This window comes from Pseudopipra pipra, chromosome 1, assembly GCF_036250125.1.
Source record: "Pseudopipra pipra isolate bDixPip1 chromosome 1, bDixPip1.hap1, whole genome shotgun sequence".
Lineage (NCBI taxonomy): Eukaryota > Metazoa > Chordata > Aves > Passeriformes > Pipridae > Pseudopipra > Pseudopipra pipra.
This window is the reverse complement of record NC_087549.1, coordinates 132,630,180-132,653,813: the sequence shown is the minus strand read 5'-3', so window position 1 is coordinate 132,653,813 and position 23,634 is coordinate 132,630,180. Positions and strand designations below refer to the sequence as shown.

At 38.2% G+C, this 23,634-nt stretch overlaps 1 protein-coding gene across 4 annotated transcripts in view; it reads left to right on the top strand.

The window, feature by feature from the left end:
* The window catches only part of CDK14 (cyclin dependent kinase 14), a 345,123-nt gene that overhangs the window by 144,552 nt on the left and 176,937 nt on the right, over positions 1-23,634 (top strand). For all 4 annotated transcript variants that reach the window (XM_064677983.1, XM_064677973.1, XM_064678003.1 and 1 more), the window contains 2 exons: positions 4,439-4,501; positions 16,548-16,671. In XM_064677983.1, coding sequence (XP_064534053.1) covers positions 4,439-4,501; positions 16,548-16,671 — 187 coding nt within the window. The remainder of the gene's footprint in view (positions 1-4,438; positions 4,502-16,547; positions 16,672-23,634) is intronic.

The following is a 23,634-nucleotide window of genomic DNA, read 5'->3' as shown; positions in this document are numbered from 1 at the left end:
ATGGGTAGCCTTTGTGCTGTGGGTAGCATTTAGCTATTATTTTGCAAATTGCCTGAGATTTGGGCAAGAGATAAGCTTCAGATAAATTGTAAATTGTACTTAAGGACTATGTCTTTGAAGATTCTTCCTCTTCTCTCAAAGACTTGGCTTTAGTCTTTCACTTCAAATACTGTAGATTGATTTCCTGGAGGAAGTGAAATTGTTTCTGGGAGAGCCAGTAGTGGGAGGAGAGATGAAATTGTTCACTCAAAGCGTAACACATTTTGCACAAAACATTGTTTTGTTAGTGAGGTGGCAAAATCAAACTCTTAAAATTAGAGGACAGCAAGATAAACACGGCCTGTGCAATCTCCTTTGGTCATCCTTGTGGAAGAACCTGTTGTGCAGCTCTGGTTATATGGATGATTATGATTAGATTTATTGCTAATATGTATCTAAATATTGCCAATTCATTTTAAACTCCCAGGCCAGTGTGCATCAAAGTCAATAACAACATCTTACCTCTCCATCTCTGAAATGTGAGAATCCAGAGAGTTCCTTCTGCAATACCGATCTGGTTTTCTTAGCTGAGGACAAGCCACATTTTAAAAGCTATCATAATGTACATTTATTGGGGAAGCAAATAAAAGGTTGGATATACTGGTGGAGTGTGAAGAGCAGGAATTAATGGGATTTTGAATTTAAGCTAAAATATACCATGTTCTGTCAGCATGGTATTACTTTGGTGATTAATGTGTGTTGAGGATTAACAGTATGGCTGATAGAGTTGTTAAGAGCTAGCTCAAAGAAGAATTGGTTTAGCCAAGTCCACCCGGGATCAAAACGTGTGTGACAGATGCTTGTAATCGTTTGGGAGTCTCTGTACTGCATTCCCAGTATATTCTGCTTCCCTGTGAGGTGTCCTCACCCTCTGAGACAGTGGAGAATGGACTGTAGAAGGTGTATTGCTTGGTTTGTTTCTTGTCTTTGTACCTTATTTCAGCATAGTTTCATATTCTTGGCAATAGGTAGTTGTATCTTGAATTTTCCTTTAGGGTATATATTTTATTAGATCAAGGTGGTAACCATAGCAAAGTCTCCAGTGTCACAGTGTGGCGTGCTGTATTTGCAGCCACTGTTCCACTTGGGAAAGCATGTTGTCTTCTACTTAGAAATACAGCATGACGAAAAAGACTCCATTCATCTATACAGTTCCAATTTCATGGAATACCATTAGAAAACTGCTTTTATACAGTTTGCTCTTTGTTTTCTTTTCTAATGCTTTCCTGAAACTTGCATTCATGTAGTTTTCTTCAATGTCAGTGGTGCACACAAGCACTGGAGCAGACACTTGCCTGCCAAAAAGGAAAACAGGTTTAGAAAGAGCTGTCTCCGCAGTGCTGTCAATTTTCCTGGCTATACTAATGTTTAATTCAACGTGCATTTAGTCCCTACCTTGGGGAAAAAAAAGCAGCTGATGCTGCCTTTGCTCTGCTGCTACCTTCTTTTTCTTAAAATGAGAAACAATGTACTCTAACATTTTAAGTTGCTTTCACAATTGGTACCATAGTGTTTAGTTACTTTTATAAGAAGGACTCTAACTTAGTTTTATGAGACCAAATACTTGAAAGTTTGAACAGAAAAGACTTAATTCCTGTTTCTTGTCTGAATGAAGATTTGGTAGAGAATTCTCTATGTCTGTAGTGTGTCTGTAGGGCAAAAAATAAATGCCAAAAGACTGCAGCACAATTGACTCTCTAAGTTTTCCAGGATTCAGAGGAAATTGCTGCTTACGCTGAATTTTAAGTGGATGCATGCAATCCGTTTTGGAAGGTTTTGATACAGAACGTTATATCAGGCTCCCAGTTGCCTTGATCCTTGGGGTTGGAAGAAGAAGTTAATGATGCATAACACAAACATGATCGTCATTGATGTTTCTGTATGGAGAAAAGGCATCCAAATAGTAACTGAAATATAAGTTTAAAAAAATGGGGTTATCCTGACCATTTATCACAAGCACATTGGAAATAAAAAAGGTGACTTATTGCTGTTCCTGGTGATATGACTCTGAATAGGATGAAAAGCTTTTGGTGAATATAAAGGTGCAGCTGGTGGGGCTGGCATGGTGGGGCTTTGGGGATGGGACTTTGAGAACTAGTATTGCTTTTGTCTTCCTCTGATCTGGTTTCTGACCAGTTGCAGATTATAGAAATCAGTAAAAGGTGAAGGAGGCAGTAAGCTTCCCACCTATCAAGTTATCTGTCTCTCACAAAGGCTGGAAGACTGAACTTGCATTCCTTCAGCCTGCCCACGCAGTGCTCAGGGGCCATGCTGGGTGTATCTGAGGATGGGGCAGCATCCTGGTCACCCTGACAGGCTTTCTAAATGGAAATTTCAGGCTTTTCTTTAAACTTCTTTGAGCACTGCAGGTGCTACCAGTATTCAAAGATTTGTATTTAGGTTAAAGAAGAGAACATAGTATTCCAACAGTCTCGTATTTGTCTTCAATAACAGTTAACCCATTAAAATGAGGGTAATCCTCTGAGCTTCTTATTTGACACTAGCCATTACTGTAGTAATGTGTTTCAGCTGATGTTTTGCCAGAAGCAGACTCTTGTGCTGGGGTTAGTACTCAAAACCTGTTAATTTATTCAAACAAATGACAAGGTTAGCAGATGACTCTGTTTTGTTGGTCGTATAGTAAAAGAAGACCAAAGCCAGCAATGCGAGGATGCATACTGAAGGATGACTGGTCCATTTTTGGCATGGTTCATTGATACAGTCCCAGAAAACTAACTGGGAGAATAGAAGAGGAATATGTACCTGAAGTGGCTAAAGATTTACAGAAATGATGAATAAATCTTTAAACTTAACAGAGTCTTTATGCAAAATGAAGTTCAGTGGAAGTAACTATTCACTGGTAGAGATGTAGTTTTAAATTTTCTTTCTAAATGCATTCACCGAAGTGTGAACTATAAATTGAAGAATTGCTTACTGTAGCCCCTGTTTTGGAAGAAGCTCTATTGTGTTGTGTTTAGTGTGGTTTGCCTGTTTGAGTGTGCCCTTATGATACCCTCACTGTTCATTTTGAGATTCAAGCAATTTCCTGCCGTCAGGGCACTTGCTGTCTTGGAGCTATATAAGAATCCCTGAAAGTAGTTGTGCTAGTGCACAACCTAGTCATACAGTGCATCTTATGTCATTGCAATGTTCATTCTACATACACGGTAGGTTTTTGTAGTTTGCGACTTCAGAAGAGAAGATTATGCATAATAGTTGTGACTAGAACGAATTTTGTGTCTTGGGTGTGAAATTTCCCATGTATCCATATAACTTTGCAAAAGATAACTAAAGAATGCCTCCTATTTTGGGAAATGCTGCACAGAAAAACCATTCTGCTTTGTGGAAGGCAGCTTTTGTCCAAAACTCTCACCTTGAAAACTGATTATATTTAGCTGGGCTGTTCCATATATGAGGCAGGTATTGCCAAGTAGCTTCTCAAGGAATGTTGGATTATTTTTACCGCATATGTTCAGAAACCAGATGTGGAAGGCAGAGTCTGTCTCTGTGTCTTTGCTGGTTAATCTAGTGCATATTTTTGCTTTGTTTATTCCAAACATAGTTTCAGAAGCTGAGTTGTGCAAACAAATCAGAGATGCAACATGCCACTTGACTGAAACCATGCTGCTGAAGTGAAGAAATGTAAGAGAAGAATTCAGAGAAAGCAGTGTTTCCATAGTGGGAGCAATAAATATTTATTTATTAAAAATAACATTAATCTATACATTGCAAGCCTGCTTTTTTTCCTGAAGAGATTTTATGCAATGTTTGCAGGGAATATAGGTAACTATATTCACTGTGAAGTGAAAACTTGTGTTTTGATTCTTCAGTAGAACTGTTTCCTGAAGTATCTGTAATTAATGTAATTAATGGCTGTACATGTCCATCATATGTGCTTCTTTTTGAGCTGGAAAGTATCATTCAGTACTCTGATATGCAGTGCCTTTCAGCTTTATTTTCTAAACCCTTAAGCCATTCTTAATCTAGAATCACTATAAAATTAAGTTTAAAATGCAATGTTTTAATGTGAACAATTAGAGTTGCGTGTGAGATTCTCCCTTCAGGTTCTTCCCCTTCCCTCTAGATACTACCTTTGTGGTGTTGATGGTGATACTGTCCTTGCAAGGTATAAAATGATACTAAAATGCAGGTAATTAATTTACCATATACAGGATGTTAGAAAAAAATATTAATTTGCATTTATTTAATATTAATATCAGTCAAGTTACCAAGACTGTTAATTAAAATTAGTGTAAAGGTACAAGTGTGTGTTTGCACATGTGTGACTGAAAAAATCTCCTTATTTTCCCTTTGTTCTGTCCACTCCTAAATTGAGGGTTATTTATTGCTGCAGTCATATGGATATTAATACACTTTTCTCCATCTGACTTTCTTTTAGCACACTGATTTATGTCAGTACATGGACAAACACCCTGGAGGGCTTCATCCAGAGAATGTGAAGGTAAGAGTCAAAAAGAGCACACATTCAAGGTAAAAACAGTAACAGTGTAAAATGTCATGTCAATTGTTTAATAGAAACTCATATATTTACTCATATTTTATACATGAGTAAATGCTATTAACAGTGTTGATAATTCCTCCCCTCCATTTGAACATTTGCCCTTAAGACAAGACAATACTGCCCTTAAACCTCACAGTAAACGTGCTTTATGATGTCAGTGCTAGATCTTTAGTGAGGTAAGTCAGCGTAGGTTCACCAAGTTTGAGGGAACTGTAATGAATGCTGTCAGCTGAATGTACTGATTTTTATATGAGCAGATAAAATATTCCCCAATCTTTTTGCTCACTTTGATGAAGCATTTTAATAGCTGATCTCACTTTGGAGTTTTTTTTCTTTCTAAGGTAGATACTTGGAATCATCATGCAAGAAAGAGGGGGTTTAATAGCAGGATTTAATGGAAGTATAGACGGATAGAGACTTGATCGAGTTACTTTTTGGGAAGCCAGCCAAATGATTTCAGCATTAAATGGAAGCCAACCAGACATGCAGAATGTGTCGTGTGTATATAGATCACTCAGATGATATTTGTTACAACTGTCTTGCACTTCAACGTCAGACCCATTGTTGTTCTACTTTTGAAGTGTTTAAATCTTTACTTGTCATACTGAGAGCTTTATTCCAGTATTTAACTTCTTGAAATTTAGAAGTTCATGATAAAAAATAACTCTATCTTTTCTGGAAAACTGAGAAGGCCTGTTTGGTTTAAGGAAATAAAACGTTTTAAAAAGAGGAAGGATTTTTTTTTTTTCTGCAATAGCTGATCATTGTTGCACATCATCTGGTTTTACAGGGTAGTTTCATGACTTTTCTATGTTCTTTAACTGAAAAGTGTCATCTACAACATGTGAATGTAGATGAGAACAACTGGTATCTAACAAATTTAAGGAAAATACTTCCTTACTGCATATATTTGGCCAAACTAAAAAAAAAAAAATGTTCTTTTTGAAAATGCATGTTGTGTTTGCTGCAAGATAGCATTCTTGTAATGTCTGACTGTCACTCAGACATTTTGCTAGTGTGAACAGGGAAAGCCCATGGGTCTTCTCCCACTGCCAGCTTCACAGTACCTCTGTGAGTGTGGCACTTTTACATTCGTCTCTCTGAGGTTTGGTATAAGTGAAGACTGGCTTTGAAGGTTCTTTGTGCTCCTTCAGATTTGCAAGGCTGCAGTGCTGTATAGTTGGAGGGTTGATATGCAGTAGTCATTGTAGCTGTAATTGTTCACTGCTAAAAAGACATTATAATACACATAATTGTACTTTCATTTGATATTATCAGGGCCCAGTGAGCTTGTCTTTGAGGAGGATGGGCATAGGCAGATAGTTGGGCTTGCTAATGTATCAATCCTCTAAATCCTGAGATACCTGTCTTTTAAAACAGTAGCCACAGAGGGAACAGATTTTGCTGCATGTATTCCCGTCTTTTTTGCTGCATGACTGTCTTTACCGTCTAACAACAGTGCTCAGCAACACTTCCAAAGCTTATAGACACATTAGAAATATTTTTTTGAGTAAGCACATGTAGAGTCCTGAGGTACTGCTAGTTCAAATTTTTTAAAGTCCAAATGGATTTTTAATAAAAGGAAACTGGAGGGGGGGGGGGGAAGTGAAAAAAAATTTGGAAGTTGGAGCAGATGAAACTACTCTTCTACCATGAGGAATCTTTTTCTCTTCAATAATATTAATGAAAATCAGTTGTATATATTTAGTGGACTCTCTTGCCAGGCCAGCAGCAAAGACTAGTGTTAATTTACACAGTAATTAAAACTTGGCATGATGATTTGAACTCCTACCAATTTAAAACTGAATCAGCCAGCTTGAGGTTTTCAGTGAATACCTGTTCTCAAAGCTGAGTGAAACATAGTCCAAGACTAGGCTGTCAGGACAAGAACCCAGTCATGTATGTTAAAAACTCCCAGACCTTCACCAGCATCTCAAACTAAAAGCTTGCACTACTCTTTTCTTACAGAGGAAGTAAGATGGTTATTTCATAATATCTTAATGCTTTGTTGTGCTGTACTCAGCTTGTCGATTTACGTAATTGTGGTTCTGAGACTTTGCCACCTATGTTGGTTTTAGCTTCTGGACAAAGTTGTCTATTTGGAGCTACAGCTGATTTTTAAGGGTTGAGCTGAGCCATGTTAATTAACCTTCTCTTGCTGCCAGCCCCTTCTTGCTAGAGGTCCTTCAGGAATTTCACTTTTAGTCAGAGTTTTGGACAGTGTTTGTTCAGAATCAGTGGTTGTGTGATCCCTAAATCCATTTTAAAAACTTCCAGTTGAGCAATTATATTCCAGTAGCAATAAATTAGTCTCAGCTCACTGGGACTAACCTGTGGGATTAAGCCCATTAATGCTCTCCCAGTATGACAAAAGACCCCCTGCCTTTTAATTTTGTTCTTGAGGAAAGTATTGCCTGCTGATAGATATTCCTTTCTGGCTTGTTGCCAGTTATTATAAACACAAAACCACATAATCAAACACCTTTCTTTATCCAAAGAATATATGAGGTAGTTCCTGTAAAACAGTACTTTATATGAAGGCAGAAAAAACCCCATTATTTAATGAGGCATCTCCAGCCTAATTATATTTCTGAATTTTTTCTGTATTTACAAGCTAAAGACAATGCTTGTTCCCTCAGGCTTACTTTTAAATGAAGAATTGTAAATAGAATAAAAATCCAAATTACTTTGACGGACACACATATTTCTGTCCCCTCGGGTGTTGTGTTTGACATTGCCTTTCTTTGTGGTTTCAAATAGGCTATTTGCTGTCACTTAAATATTTTAAATAAAGACTAAGCAGGGTATTATAAGTATGTGGAAGTAGAAACAAGAATGTCTCAATTGGCAGTTGTAGAGTCTTGGGACGGTATGTTTAGGCAAATAAAACAATATTGCTTCCCAAAGTGTTAGGTTTAGCGTTTTTAATGGTATGTGTGTATTGACACATAATGATTTAAAAATTTTATAATTCATGCATGGAGGTGCAAGTCTTACAAATAACATCAGGCTTTAAACCCTTCAAAGATTTTTGTGTGAAGGTGAGATGTTTTAAAAATATCTGTCCCTGAGAACTTTAAACCAAGTATCCTTGGTAAATACAATTGTTTACATATTTGGTAACTAACAAGCTTGCATTTCTACCATTTATTTATAACTATATATTAATATACTTTGTACAGTGTTATAGTTAGAGATGATGAGAAAAAAGGTAATCAGTTAACAAGTTCTTGTGTAGTAGGCAGGGCCTCATCTTCTCTTGTCTGATTTTGAAGATATCTTCCTCAGTTTTTCCAGAACTGAAGGCACACAATAAATATTAAATACATGGCCCCACATATAATTATATTTCCTTTGGAAGCTACTGCTGCAGCCTTGTATGTGATTGGACATATGAGTTGATTTATAAGTGTACTGTTTGGCACTTGCCAAGCTGCAAAATGTGCTGTGGCAAACTGAGGTACAAGATTTGCTACTGACTCTCTTTGTGCTGTTTCTGCTGGCCTGGACTACTGAAATCTATACTCCTGGCTTTCTTTCCTACAGCTGTTCCAGCCTTTAGAGATAGTCCAGGCTCAGCTGAAACATCTGGATTGCTTCCTAGAGCAGGAACTCTAGTGGGTCATAACAAGTAACTGACTCTACCAGTGATATTTTTTTTTATTATGATCTTCATTCCGATTTATGTCCCTTAAGTATCTTTTTTGTGCATTTCAGCATGTCCCGTGAAAATGTAACTGTTCTTAACTTCTTCTAACCTTTGAAATATCATCTTTATTATAACCGTGTCTTTTACTCCATATTATTACGTTCCCGGTAATGCACATAAATTGCTCTTTATATCTTGATGTATTTATTTTATAGCTGAGTTTGTTTACTGTAGCTCCTGTTACTGGTGGAATAAATGGAGCAGAGGCTTGCATCTGTCATGCCTGCATGGCCTGTTTGCATCCCTGCCTTAAAAATAAATCTATTAATGAAAGCTGATTTGCTTCTTAATTAGTCATGCTGCCTTGAAATAGCTGTAGTCTTTGAGAAAAGCATCCTCATATTTTTCTCTCTTTTTTTTTTCTTCTACTTTCAGTGTTAGAGGTAATATTGATTTGTGCAAGCATTTGGCAGAAAAACCCCTGTCTTTGACAAAATAAAAAGGCACTTGCCTGTGACCTACTGTTCCTTAATTCATGCAACACCAGCCTGAATGACAATGGATTGTCAACCAGACAAAAAAAGGTCTCTGTCTCTTAATCATTCTCAGAACCTTTTACTTCAGGCAACTTGGAAGGCTCCTGTAGTCTACTGTGACCAGAGGGGGACGGAACTTCCAGTTTGTTCTTATTCTATCTAATATTGCTGCACTGATTTGTTCTTCTCCCTGGGCACCTTTTCTCTTCCTAGGGCCAAACAGTGATAAGAAATAGACAGACCCTCTTGTTGAGCTTTGCATCAGAAAACAGGAATATTCAGCCTTCTCCCAGGACCCTTCAAGAATTCAGCTCTTCCCCATCTCAATTTTGAGCCTTCCTTGCTCCTAGGAAGCAGGGCACAGCAGTTTTCTATGCATAATGGATGGATATTTTTGAAGGAAAACCTCAACCAACTAAGCCCTACCCCTACCACAACCTTTTAAAATGTGTTTTATCGCTGTCATACTGAGTCAGGGTATGTGGCAAAGTGTGGATTGGAATTTGGGTATTGAGCTTGCTAGGGCAGCCCAATAATCTCTGTAAAATATGCTTAAATTTCAGCAAAAAACTATAATTAGTTTGTCTTAAAACTTTTAAAAATGGTTTCAAAGAAATGCAATTGATAGGAATTAATGAAACATAATGGGATGCTGCAGCATTTTTCTGTGCTACATGCTCAAGAAGAGGTTGGTCAACTTTATAGCAATTATATAGTTAAAAAAATAATAGTTAAACCCCCAAATCATATATGATAAAAATATTGGATTTATTAAGCTAAGGATTTAATGCTGGTCTCCAGCACATTAGATTGAAAATGTTATAATACAGTGAATGTTATTTGCTATTACCAGAAATCTCTGACATTTAATCACTTATGGTATTCATGTATTCCTCTCTGTACTGCAGTACTATGAATATTGTCCTTAACTAATGGTTGCAATTTTTAAAATGGAATATGTTTTTGACAGATGAGTAATTTTGGCATTCAATGACTATTATGAAAATTAATAATTTGAGTCAAAGCCATAGGGTAGTTGTCATCTGATATCTTCTGTAAACATAAATATTTATCATTGAACTGATTACAGCTTTAGAATAATCTGAAGCACAAAGGGTAGGGAAGCTTCCAGAGCACGAAAGGATTAGGCAGTTTCTGCATCCCATCCATATGAGGCTTTACTGCACTTGAAGTGCAGCTGCTTGAACTTTGGCAGTAGCAGAGCATTGTGTACTGGCTCTTGCTGAGCTGTAGCTCCATTTATTTTTGGTAAGATATAAACCCATATGCTTGTTGGTAAAGCATAGTATCCAAAAAGTATGATAAAAATGCTTTAGGTTTTAGCTAGAGTTGTGTTAATGATGTAGGCCTCCCTGGCCTGCTTCTGTTTGCTTTCCATCGTGTGATAGTATAAATATCTGTGGTGTGCACAAATATTTGTGTTCCCCTTTTTTGTGGGAGACATACGTTGGATGACACGGCCAGTCCTGGCATCCATATATGTCAAATACCTGATTACATGACGTAGGGGAAGCTGTGGTGTGTGAGCACCTGTGTGTAACTAGAGGTATCTGACCAAAAGGTAGACTGCCATAGACTTGGATGCGGAGGAAGTGGGCAGTTAAACCATGAGAATAGATCCAGCTGTGATGTATTTTCATGTCACTGACTCATTGGGGTTTAAGAAAAGTCTTTTACTCTGAGGTGAATACCTGCTGTGGTGGTCCTTTTAATTTTATCAGTTGTTACTGGAAGCAAATTAACTAATTTCATTCTTTTGAAATCTTTCCCTTGCTCACTGAAATTAATGATGCTGCTGATGTGTAGTTGAATTAAAAATATATTTCAGCAGATATGCTAAGTAAGAAGCAATGCTGTTTAATGTGCTTGAGAAGTTGCTATTTTTCATTCCTCATCCAGTGAACAAGCAGGTGTGCAGCAGACAGAATAATGTTATGCCAAATTAAGGTCGTCTTTTACACATGGCATTGAGAATTGATTATTTAAATTAGACTTTTTAGTTATCAGACACTAAATATGGCATCAGCATTTCACTCTATGTCAGTCTTGTCACTTAAAGTAATGATTTGATAATATGCACAACTGTGAACAGTAAATGCAGAATCTTTATCAGCATTCATGCTAGAAGAATGTAATTTTCATAAATGTGCTTGTAATTTATTTTCTGTATGATCTGCATGGTTCATATGGCAAAAACCATGAAAACGTTATAGGGAGGAAGAGAACACTTTAAAATCTTTAAAACTGGTGAGCCAACAATTGCCAATCTGACCTAGTTTGGGGAAATGAATTGGTGAAAGGTAGAAAAGGAGAGTTAATTGAATTTATTTTTATTTTTTTTATTCAGAAGAAAAAAACCTGAGTCTTACACTTATTGAACATTAGCAGATGACTATAACTGATCGTAAGGGAGTGTCTTTATACTCAGTTAATTAAGCACACCTTCCTCATTTCAAATGACTGTAGTAGTATCCAGAGGGGACAAAAAATGATTAAAAGACCATCAAAGAGAATAGAAGTTAGCAAATTAACACATTCCATCTCTTTTCTTTGCAATTCTGCTGCAAGTAAGTGGAAAAATCTGTATACATTTTCTTAAAGTAGTGATGCGATGTGATGTGCATTCCCAGTGGCTGTATCCTATGCATTTCTGCATCTTTGGTAAGACTCTTTTGTAAGGAATACAGGAGCAAGTTAGAAGCCTTTATAAATGTATTTTGGAGTGAATTATTTTAGAATTCTTTTGGAGGCAATTCAATTGATTCCAGGGAGGTCAGATAGGAGAACCTTTTAGTGAGATAAAGCTTATCTCACTAAATCATGGTAATCCTGCTGATTCAAATAGCTAATAATTTTTTATTCAAACAGGATCCTTTATTCTTAGGGATGCAAATTCATCTCAGGTCACCACTTTGTTCCTGGAATTCCTTCTTCTGACAATTTAAGCAACAGAGTCTACAAAGCTTTGACCTAAAAAGTTCAGTATTTCCCTAGGACATTGTTAGAAGGGAAAAGTTGGATTTTATCTCGTGGTTATTATCCTGGTTGGGAAAACGGGAAAGAATAGCAAACCAAGAGTGATAAAAAAGATTGTGCTTGATGAGCTTTGACATGCTAGCACAAGTCACAGAGGGACATTTTTCATTGCTTCTGTGATAATACGTATTACCAGGTAGTTTTTTCTTTTGTTAGTGGTTTAAAACAGGTCAATCTAAAACTCCCAGACAATCTAGTAAACCCAAACGTAACTGAGCATTGTGTTTGGTTGTGTTTATTTCCAAGGCTATGAGGTACTTGAGGGATTTATTACCTCCTTTTGCCTTCGTAAATAACCAACAATTCACAGAAGCCTGTAATATCCTCTGGATGATAGGGAGTACACTGATTGCAAGCATGAGAAGGGATGTCCCAAGCTGGGTTTCTTTTACTGGCATTTTTGGCTTTGATGGCCTATAAAGACTGAATGTGATTTGATTGATGCTGAATACACATTTGGGAATTCAGATGATTACATGATACCCAGACAGTGGGGTTTGGTACTTAGAGCAAGCAGGAGCATTTGAGTTCCCGGTGGTGAGTGATAATAAAGCTTCTATGGTATTGTGCATTATTTTTCAAAAGTAACTATGCTAATGGAATGGTATGAGCTTGCTAAAGGAATGACACGTTAATTCAATCTTGCTTTCAGCTTTCTCCTGAAATGCTGTTAACTCCTGGTCTAGGTTAGATCAGCCCAACTTGCAGTCTTTTGCTTCACAGAGGGCAGAACCAAGATTTTTAAGTATTTTCTGTAGACTTAAAAGTTCTGTGTTGCTTTCTACGTTTGTATCTGGGGCCTGGTCCTTTATTACCACAATACAAAATGTATTAAGGGAGCTCAAATGCAGGAAATAGGTCAGAAATCCCTCTGTGCCATCAGGGAAAGATTTAAAAAAGCCCTCCATAGGCCTCATTATTATGTCCTCTTAGCCAGCATCCTTCCTGTCATTGGGGTTCTTGATGCCTCAGCAGAGACTATGTGGAAATGGTACATTTTCTGGAGAATCTCCCTAGGCATGTTGTGAATTTCTGCTTTTCACTTACCCCAGTGTCCTTTGCCAGAAACTCTCTACCATCTCTGGGAATGGAAAGCAAGTACATGGAGTCATCTGAGCACTTTACACGGATCACCTGTACATGAATGTCCCCCTTTATCATTAGACTCTTAAGAGCTTTCTGAACCTAAGTCAGAAAGTGTTAGCTCCCATCAGTCCCACCCTTTTGATGTGTTTTGGATAGCCTGTGTTGGTGTCTACCTTACAAGCTCATTCAGAGGCCAACAGATAGCAAAGCATTCTGCAGCATATGAGCCACCTTGCAGCTGTTAGATGTGTGCATGTAGTGCTCTAGGTTATGCATGAAAACATCAGGAAAGCTGGACTGCTCATCCAGGCAGCTGCAAATCTCTCAGAAAATGTAGTAGTTTAGAACTACTATAGGCATTTGGTCAAATATTGCATATAGCTCAAGTGGCTATCCTTACACTTGAAAGGCTATATAGGTGCTATGTAACCTTTTTGTGGAGTTGAGGACTTTCTCTTGTAAGTTTTAAGAGCTGCTACTATTCTTGTAATATCACAGTTCATAAACCCCAAATTGGCTTTGACGTGCAGGCATTTTTCTCATCGACAATGAAAATTCTTCATTAAAATATGTTGCTCATTAAAATGAGAGCTGCATTACAGTCAGGGGAAAAAGGTATTTTTAATGGCTATTATAAATAAGCAAGACCTGAAACCACAAGTGTTAGACTGAGGTTTTTTGTCTGAACATAAAGTGTTAAGCCTCCTAATGTTAAGCCTTGATGAAAACCTGACTTCTAGAGACAAATCTCTGTCCTGATTTCTGCCTTTTTCAACTCTAACCACAATGACCTTTGTCATTTTGTTTGTTTAATTTAATCATCAAAACCTCTGTTCTTACTAATAAGCTACAAACTGGACAAAAGTGATGTCCTAGTTTGTTTATTGCAGGTTATTTGATACTTATACAGCCTTGTATATAACCATGTGAATATTAAAATTATTAACATAAAAGCTAAAGAGCTACCAATCCATGTTGTTTCTACCCTCACAACTAATCCATTAAAATGCATATTGAATTTGCCATTGACTCCTTTTAGAGTTGCCCTCTGGTCTGCAGGGATCCCATCCTATGGCCTTGGGGAGATGGCAGTTCAACTGCTTGTTCAAAACCCGTGGCAGAAGCCCAAGGCTGAGGTTTCATAGTGATCAGAATTGAGTGAGGTGGAAGAAACAGCGAGTAAGTTGACAGTATGACCATGATAGATGGTATGTTGATTTCAGATTGGGTACATGAGTAAGAGTTGATGGTACCTCACCTAGCATTCATTTTGATACTTATGAAATAATGCAGATAGCCTGGAAGGGGAATGGGTTTCTTGTAGAAGGCTTTCCTCAAAATCAAGGGAGGGAACTTGACTGTGAGAGGGCAGAAGTGTTTTGTGAGGCATCAGAAACAATTCTTTCCAATTCAACTTCTGTTTTTGTGGAGCTAGGAACCGTTGGGAACGAAGAGTATCTCTTAGTGTTTCCTCTTTCAGAGCAATCTCAAAGGGCCTCTGGTTTGCAGAATGTTCTGCTGCCAGGCATTAGGCTTGTGTTTTCACTTAAATCTCTTCACATTTAATATTGCCAAATAACCAAGGTGAAGATGAAAAGAGAAAGCAACAAAACAATATCTGAGTTAACCCTGTAACAAATTCAGGAAGATTTTTTTCTCTTTCATGATCTTCCTCCAAAGAGGTGTGAGTGAATTAATTAACTTTTGTGGAACTACTTGATGAGTACAGCATGTCTACAAGTTTGGAATAAAGCTTCTTTCCAAAGGTGGCTTCAAGAGTAGATATTGGTTCTGTTTAGCTGTGAAGTTGTTTGGCTTTTTTTTTTTAACACATGATGTCAAATCACTTGACTCATTGCACTAAAGCCAAATGAAAGACCACATTAATAAATATGTTTTGAGTTATTATAAAGGTTACAGTGCTGTAAGATACTATGATAATTGAAATTTCTTTGCACATTTAAAAATAATGTTTAAGTTAAATATCATTGATTTAGCCTAGCAAACTGGTTATTTTCTCTGTCTTTTTATTTTAAAAAATATATTATACTGAATTAATTTAATAGAATTTAATTTATATTTTCCGGATGTAAGGAAAGCCATTTCTACTTCTCACCCTTATTAAAATAGTTTTTATGTACCATGCATTCCATTTTAACCACAATTCAAAAAGGAATGTGCATGTTCCTTATGACTTTCCTGCTATTCTTTGTTTCTATATTTTGCTCTTAGGTTTCCTCAGCACATTGTTAGACCCAACCCTAGCAAGAAGGTGATTGATATGGCTCTTTGTGCCCTGGCTAAATAGCTAAACATAGAGTGTATTGTGCTTGCGTTCAGGGAAAAAATGAAATGCAATTAAATTCATTTCAACTTCAGTAACATGACATTTCTGTTTCTTTCATGTCAGGCTTTATTCTTTTCTATAATCAGATTTCGTAACCCTTTTTATTATGTCTCTTCACTTCAGTAATCACTAAATAGGATGCTTGTGTTGCAAGTTAATTAGAAATTTTTGTGTGCCTGTGTTGACTTTTCCCAAATCCTTGGTGTAGTTTCCACATCTTATGAGACAGCATGTTTCACTCTCCACTGAGCTGTGAGGCACGAGTTCCATATCCACTCTTGAATCCTCCATGTTTATAAGTTTGCAAGGGATTTTTGTGTTCCCTTTTGGAAACTGAAGTATTTCTTAAAATATTTCAGGCAAGAGGAAGGGTCTGTATCTTAGGATAGGTTTTTCATAACTGCAAAGAAAACTTCTGGGAGTTTATTCACCCTTTGTATTGACAAAATCCATGACGGTTAACACAGCCTTTCACAGCAAGTGCTAGTAAGAACGCAGGACAGTGATGCATGCGGGAGGTGAAAAGGGGAAAACAAAAGATCTTCATCATCCAGCTCTTTGTTCATAGTTGTAAATTAGAAAATACACAATAGTAATGCTTAGTTTTAGGGGTAAGCATGTGTAGAGTTCAGTGAAGGATGCAAAGAAACATGAAGAGTGAGTTAAGTTCTTATGTAAATTTACCTTAAAGACTATTACAAGTAGGTTTCAAAAGTCATCTTTAGGTTTAGTGAGAGTTATTATTTCCTAATGAAAAACACATAAGAAACTCCCATTAAAATAAACTTTGAAGGGAAAAACCTATCATATTTGCAGATTTCCTTGGGTACACAGGCATTATTGTTATGGTATTAATTTCTTCTTTGTTTTAGCTTCAGTGTCCCATCCCCCAGCCTAATTTCCCCATCCCTATCCACCCTGTACTGTTGTTTCCTATAATTAGTGAAGATACACATCTGTCTTCAGGCTACCACCTAATCTCTAAGGCCATATGGGTAAATGGAATATAATTATAATTTGGTAGACACCGAGCCTTCTGTGCATGGTTGTATTGCTCTTGTTCCTTTTTAAGCAGGCAAATTGAATCTATGATACAGTAGGGCTTGGAGGCTGGATTTAGTCCTTGCAAAATAAATATTTTTCAGATGAGAATTTCATTGTGTTAAATTTGGGTGGGAATTACGCCAGTTTGGGAGGAATTCTGACAAAATGTTACTGCAATATGCAAGCACCCTGCATATAGTGAAGAAATCACCTGTGGTTATATGCAAAATATTAACAGAGGTCATTTTTTGTCCCCCTCTTTTTCAGTTATTTTTATTTCAGTTGCTGCGAGGACTGTCTTACATCCACCAGCGTTACATTTTGCACAGGGACCTGAAACCACAGAATCTTCTGATCAGTGACACGGGGGAGTTAAAGCTGGCAGACTTTGGTAGGCAAGCAGTTAATTACAAGTCTCTTATAATGTTGTAGGAATGTCAGACAGATGGTTCCATTGATTTCTCTTCCCCCCACCCTATTCCTTAGACACACCTTCTTCATTGTAGATAATTGCACATTTTTCTCCTGAGTGAAGAAATTGATTATGGTCAACAAAATGCTTGATTAAAAGGAAGCAAGTGAAAAACAAATACATACTCCAGTTCTCTCAAGGAAGAAAATGCTGAAAGTATTTGCATTTTATTTACCATGAGACCTCTGAATTAGATTTGGAAGCCTTTAAAAGAAAAGAAAAAAATTAGAGAGAGACCTGAGGAAATACAGGCTATATGAAGGGCACAATCACTTTATGGAAGCAGCTCTAGGGTTGTGGGGATCTGTATTAACTTTCATTAAATGTTGTTGAAAGCGACTGAAGGACACAAGAGTAAGTGTTCATTCTAAAGAATAAAGTACATAGGATCACTTGGACTGCTTTCAGTATCCATTAGTCTGTCATGGGGAAGCCTTATGCGGAGTTTAAAGTCAGGATGAAACGTTAGCCTTTTGCCTATTTTTAATTTTTTAAGCCATATTCTAGTGGCTACACCAGGGCAAGTACTCTTTCCTCTGAAAACCATTGTGAATGCAGATGTGGAAAATGGCAATATTTTTCTTTAGTGGTTTTTACAAAACATTGTAGGAATTTCTTTCCTGTAGGTCAGCTTCTCAGTTACTGATTCCAGCAGAGCTTCTGAAGTAAGATGAAAATGTGACCTATTGGCTTTTTTAAAATGTCTTTTATTTTTATGACTGCTATCCACATCACGCTTCACATTTCATGCAGCACCAGTAATGAGGAAACCCTACATGCTAATTGCCAATTTCACTGTTAATGTAGTAATGGTTTTTTGTCTTTTAATTAGCATTACTGCAATTAACAGCTCAGTGTTTATTTGCGACGCTGAAGAAGGGAATAGGACTTCAGGTGGACACAGTCCACAAGAACTCGATTGGCCTTCAGATTGCAAGGCAGTTAGAGAAACAGTATTAGAAGCAATTATTATCTGGTTTTACACACCATTTTCTGTTGCTATTTTTCAAAACTTGCTGTTTTTTAAAATATGTGCTTTAAAACCCCATTCCTGCATGTTGCATTTTACTGTGAGCTTTCATCTCTTAAGTACATGAAACAGATGAATCAATAAGTGTTCCTGTAGTGAAATATGAGATAGTCCTCTGTTAAAGGTGCTGTGCTGTTTGACAGAGTTTCATTATATCATTTATATGTATAAAACACTATGAACTGATGTGATTACAACTATCCCCATATTATAAATCTTTCAGGAGATTGTAATAATGGTTCTCTGGCTTTTGTGGATGCTGAGAACCATGTAAAAGATCTCACAAACTCTTTTGTATGTAAAATGTTTCCTATGGTGTGGGGGTGAGTTGCTGAAGCTCTGGCTTGTGTGGCTGCAGAGAGGAAGGCTGCACACTTTTCAGCTGTTAAATTAAAAAGAAAACAACACATCTTTCACCAACACTATTAAATGCATTGCTGGAGGTGTGAACTGATCAATGAAATGTCCAAATCAGACATGAGTTAACCTGCCTCTTGTATTGCCTGATGTTGCCATAGAGCAGAGGAAAGGATGGGACGCTTGTTTGTGCCCTGCTGTTGTAGTAGGAAATGTAACTATCAGTTCTGATGAAATTATTGCCTCATTGTGGCACCAGGCTAAATATCCCAGTAAGGACATCAAAGGCAGACTTTTCACAGCTTCATCTTGGTAAGAGTTTAAGGTTGCTGTTATGAATTATTTTGATAGACTAGAAATGTGTGAGTACAACCAAAATGAAGTACACAGTTGTAGACACGTGAATGTGTAATATTGTGCAAAGGATGCTTTTTCTCTTTTAAGTTTGTTTTGACCTAACAGAAACATCTGCATAATCTACTCTTATACACAGAGAGAAGACTATATATCACTTTTTTTTTTTTTTAAATCTAGATTTTCTTTCATGGCTCATGACCTCATAAAATTGAAAACCAGATGGGTTAGACTTTTCTTCTGAGAACCAAGATGAAAAATTAGAAGTGATGAGGTTAAAGTCTGAAAGGTCATGACCTCTTTCACTGGAAACATGAGAAATGAGAGCACACCCGTGTGCTGTCTATGTGCCTCCCTGTGCATATTTACTTATTGAAACGCTGTATTATTATAGCTCATCTTCCACGTTCCCATTATGAAAGACTTTTCTTAAACAAGATGTAAAATACAGTCCTGTTTCTCTTTATGTTTTTCTGCCACAAATGACTAATTTGCAATAATGTGCTTGGAAAGGAAGTCTGCTTATATTGTGTATTTGATTAATTACATGAGGAGCAGTATGGAAATTAGAAAGATGGTTGCTTTTCTTTCAAATGCACTCAAGGCAGGAGAAAACCTATCAAGAAATCAGTTTCTGACGGAGATAGAATTGACTTTGCTAGCACAATAAATATAAAATCCTAGAGCAAAGGCCTTTTAGTCTCTAAGGACAAGACCTTCAGATTTTGGTTTCGTAAGTTTACAAAAAAATCAACATCATGTCTGAAGTTTTTCATTTGGCATCAGGCTTATTTAATCTCTTCACTGTAGGATATCAAATACTTAAAAGCAGGCTGTGGTGGATCATAGTTCTTGAATAAACAAGGTAAAAGAAAGGCTATTCATGTCTGCCAGTGCATTGCACTGTGGCTGAAGTGGAATCTTTGAATAACTGTGGGCATGTGTTTTTCTATAGCAGGGCTCCCAGACATAGATACTCCACTGTGTGGGAGTGCCTTTGTTCAGACGAACAGCAGTTTGCTTTTCTGTTCATTGTGCTCTAGCTGCTAGGAAATGAACATTTATGAGAAGTCTCAGCGGTCAAATGAAAAGGGAGAACAGAATACAGAGGCTTTATCAAATTAAAAATGGATGAGCTATAAAAAATGACTTTCTTGAGAAGATATAATAGGGGAGACTACATCTTGAATAATTGTTGCTATGAAAAATAGTCCTTGAAGGCCATACCTGCATTCTTTTTTTCAATCTAGTTAAAATTCCAGAGGAAATTAAAATATATGAGGAATTCTCCTGGTGAAATGAAGTGTAAGAATTATTTTTGATCCTATGGTGTGAATTTAGCTGTCTACTGGTTTGTTTATTTTCCCCCCCACATATGTCTGTCTTAAGTAGAAATAAAGTATTTTAAACCTTTAATGAGTAATGCCATAAGCAATTTGCCTCAGTCTTCCACAGGAAGACCAGTTATCCTCATGTCCACCATCCCCCTGAGCTGGTAGATAAGGACAGGGAGCAGAATAGATCCCCTGCAGTCCAGGAGGAAGTAGTTAGAGACCTTCTGTGCCGCTTAGACACTCAGAGTCTGTGGGTCCAGATGATATTCACACAAGGGTGCTGAGGGAGCTGGCAGAGGAGCCCATCAAGCCACTCTCCATCATTTATCATCAGTCCTGGTTAACTGGGAAGGTCCTAGGTGACAGGAGGTTGGATGGTGTGATACCCATCTACAAGAAGGGTTGAAAGGAGGATCGAGGGAACTACCGACCTGTCAGTCTGACCTTGGTTCCAGGGAAAGTTATGGAACAGAGTATCTTGAGTGCAATCACCTGGCATGTCCAGGACAACCAGGGAAGCAGGCCTAGCCAGTGTGGGTTTAGGAAAGGCAGGTCCTGCTTGACCAATCTGATGTCCTTTTATGACCAGGTGACCCACCTGGTGGATGAGGGAAGGCTGTAGATGTGTGTACCTGGACTTCAATAAAGCCTTTGATACTGCTTCCCACAGAATTTTCCTGGAGAAGCTGGCAGCCCATGGCTTGGACAGGTGCACTCTTTGCTGGGTTATAAACTGTCTTGATGTCTGTGCCAAGAAAATGCTGATGAATGGAGCTATGCCCAATTGGTGTTCAGTCACTAGTGGGGTTTCCCAAGGCTCATTATTGGGGCCAGTCCTGATCTGGTGGAAGCTAGGAAGGCTCTGCAGAGGGATCTGGACAGGCTGTATTGATGGCCTGAGGCCAACTTTATGATGTTCAAGAAGACCAAATGCCCAGTCCTGCACTTGGGTCACAACAACCCCATGCAGTGCTACAGGTTTGGGAATGAGTGTCTGGAATGCAGCCCAGTGGAAAAGGCCTTGGGGGTGCTGGTCAACAGCCAGCTGAACATGAATCAGCAATGTGCCCAGGTGGTCAAAAAGGCTAATAGCATCCTGGCCAGCAGGACTAGGACAATGATTGTCCCTCTATACTCAGCACTGGTGAGGCCGCGCCTTGAGAACTGTATCTGGTTTTTGGCCCCTCACTCCAAGAAAGATATTGAGGTACTGGAGCATATCCAGGGAAGGGTGACAAAGCTGGTGAAGGGTCTAGAAAGTCATGTGAGGAGCAGCTGAGGGGACTGGGGTTGTTTCGCTTGGAGGCTGAAGGGGGACCTTATTGCTCTCTACAGCTACCTGAAAGGAAGTTGTAACCAGGTGGAGGTCATTCTCTTCTTCCAGGCAGCTAACAACAGGACAAGAGGAAATGGTCTCAGTCTGCACCAGGGAAAGTTCAAGTTGGACATTAGGAAGAATTTCTTCACTGAAAGGGTAGTTAAGCATTGGAACAGGCTGTTGAGGGAAGTGGTGGAGTCACCATCCCTGGAAGTGTTCAAGAAATGACTGGACGTGGCATTTAGTGCTGGGGTTTAGTTGGCAAGAGAGGCTCTGATAAGGCTGAAGTGCTCTGTCCCTTCCTTGTCTTGGTCTTCACGAATAAGATCTCATGGGCCTTTGTTCTCAGAGATGTGATTCAGGGAGGAAAGAGAGTGGAAAATAACTGAATTGGGGATTTCTGAGAACTCTTGACCTGTGCGAGTTCATTGAATTATAAAATCTCCTGACTTGGAGGGGACCCACAGGTATCACAGAGACCAACTCCTGGCCCTGCAGAGGACAAACCCAGGAATCACACCATGTGCCTGAGAGTACTGGGAAAGCAGAATGATGTCATTTTCAGTCTTCTCTCCATCATCTTTGAAAGACTGTAGATTGAGGGAGGTCTCCAATAACTAAAGAAAAGTTAATGTACCCATTTTCAAGAAGGGCAAGAAGGAAGGTCTGGGGTATTGCAGGTTGGTCAACTGCTATCGCTGAGAAAATAATGGAGTGAGGCTGCTTGAAAGTAATTTCTGTACATGTGAAGAACGTGTTTGCCAGCTTTAGTCAAGGTAAATCATGTTTGATCCATGGGATTGCCTTCTGTAATGAAATGACTAGTTCTGCAGTCTCCCAGTACCTAAAGAGTTGGTTACCAAGAAGGTGGTGATGTATAGCATGAAGGTGCTCTTTACCAAGGTGCACAGTGGGAGAATGAGGGATAATGGTAATAAGTGGAATGAGAACTGAGCATAAGGATGGAAATGTTCAATATGAGAGTACTTCAGCCCAGAGATGAGGTGAAATCTCTGTTTGCTTCACTGACTGAACTAAGCCTTGAGCAATCAGGCAGATTGAAATAGGCAAATTTTCCCTCTTGTGTGGTTCTGTGGCTCAGTAAATACCATGCTTGTTTTGTTTTGTTTTTTAATGATTGGGTATTGTCATTTAGCTACTGTATATGCTGATATAAATCAAGATTGGCTAATCAGTTATGTTTGCATGCTTAATAAACTTCAGCACCAAGTCCCTAAACAGCTGATGATAATCAGGTAGGAGGTGCATCCCACTATCTGTGTGGGACTTTCCAGGATGGATTTACTCTTTTTGTGCCTTGTTCTTTCTTCTCTGTTCCGTAACAGCCACTAACAACCTAATATTCTGACTCTTCCAGGGACAGTGTGGACCTTTAATCTGATTACTTTTACATATTCTTTAGTTAGAATAATTTTTTGCTTCCTGGGTTGAAACCTTCCTAGTTATACTTGTTATTAGATATTTTCAGACAAAAAATTTTTGTAGTTTCACCTTTTGATGCACTGAGAAAGTCATCAGGGCACGTGTGTCAAGAACGAAACATTTAGGCTTGACTAGTGTCTGAGGCAGTAAAACTCTTCTGAGGTTGTGAGAGAAACTGGCCAAGTTGCTAGTAGGGCCCTTGACCTGCTTTATCTGTGAGCTGATCAACCTGCTGCTGGGGTTGGTTTTTCAGGGGATTGCTTGTTTGTGAATCTTCCCTGCAACTGCCTCTCACTTTCATCTTTTATGTTAGGCCTGCAGTGGAAGTGAACTTCATGAGGTGGGTGGATAAGAAGTTTGAAGACCTGTTTGGTCTCTGTTTGGGATTGTGCAGTTATTGTAATTGCAAGGAACTTCTGTGTAATCGTATATTTTAATTGGGGTGCCATTCTTTTTATTATGTTTACTGACTTTTTCTCTATGCCATGGCTCTAAGACGCGGTGTATAAACTATGCAGGCACCTGAGAGATAGAAATGCAAAGTACGATTTCAAAGTATGGAACAGCAGGTTTGCTAGCTTGGCAATAGTTTGAAAGAATAGGAAAACTCGAAGATTGATGATTTTTAAATATTTTTTTAAGACTTGAATATGTGTCTCCCCTCCCATCCACTCCCTGTCCCAATTTATGTTAGTTTTAGTCCTTTTGAAAATAATCTTCAAACTGTGGTAACACTACAACAAATTCTAGTGTTGCAAGGTGAATGAGAAAGAGCATCAGGAACTTAGTATTTTAATACTGTACTGCTTGTTCCTGCAGTAAGAGAGTTGCTCTTTCTCATCTGTAGGAATGGGCTTTGGAGAAAAAAAAACAGCATGACAATTTTCATGAAAATGTCTTTCATTTACTTTTTCAAATAACACTGACCCTGAAGGTTTTCCTGACAGCTTTTGGTTGTCTTTGGGGATCCCTTTGGATGAGTAAGAAGCTGCAGGCCGTCTGCATTATGGTGGAAGCCCTGCCTTAAGGTTTTGGAGTTTTGTTAA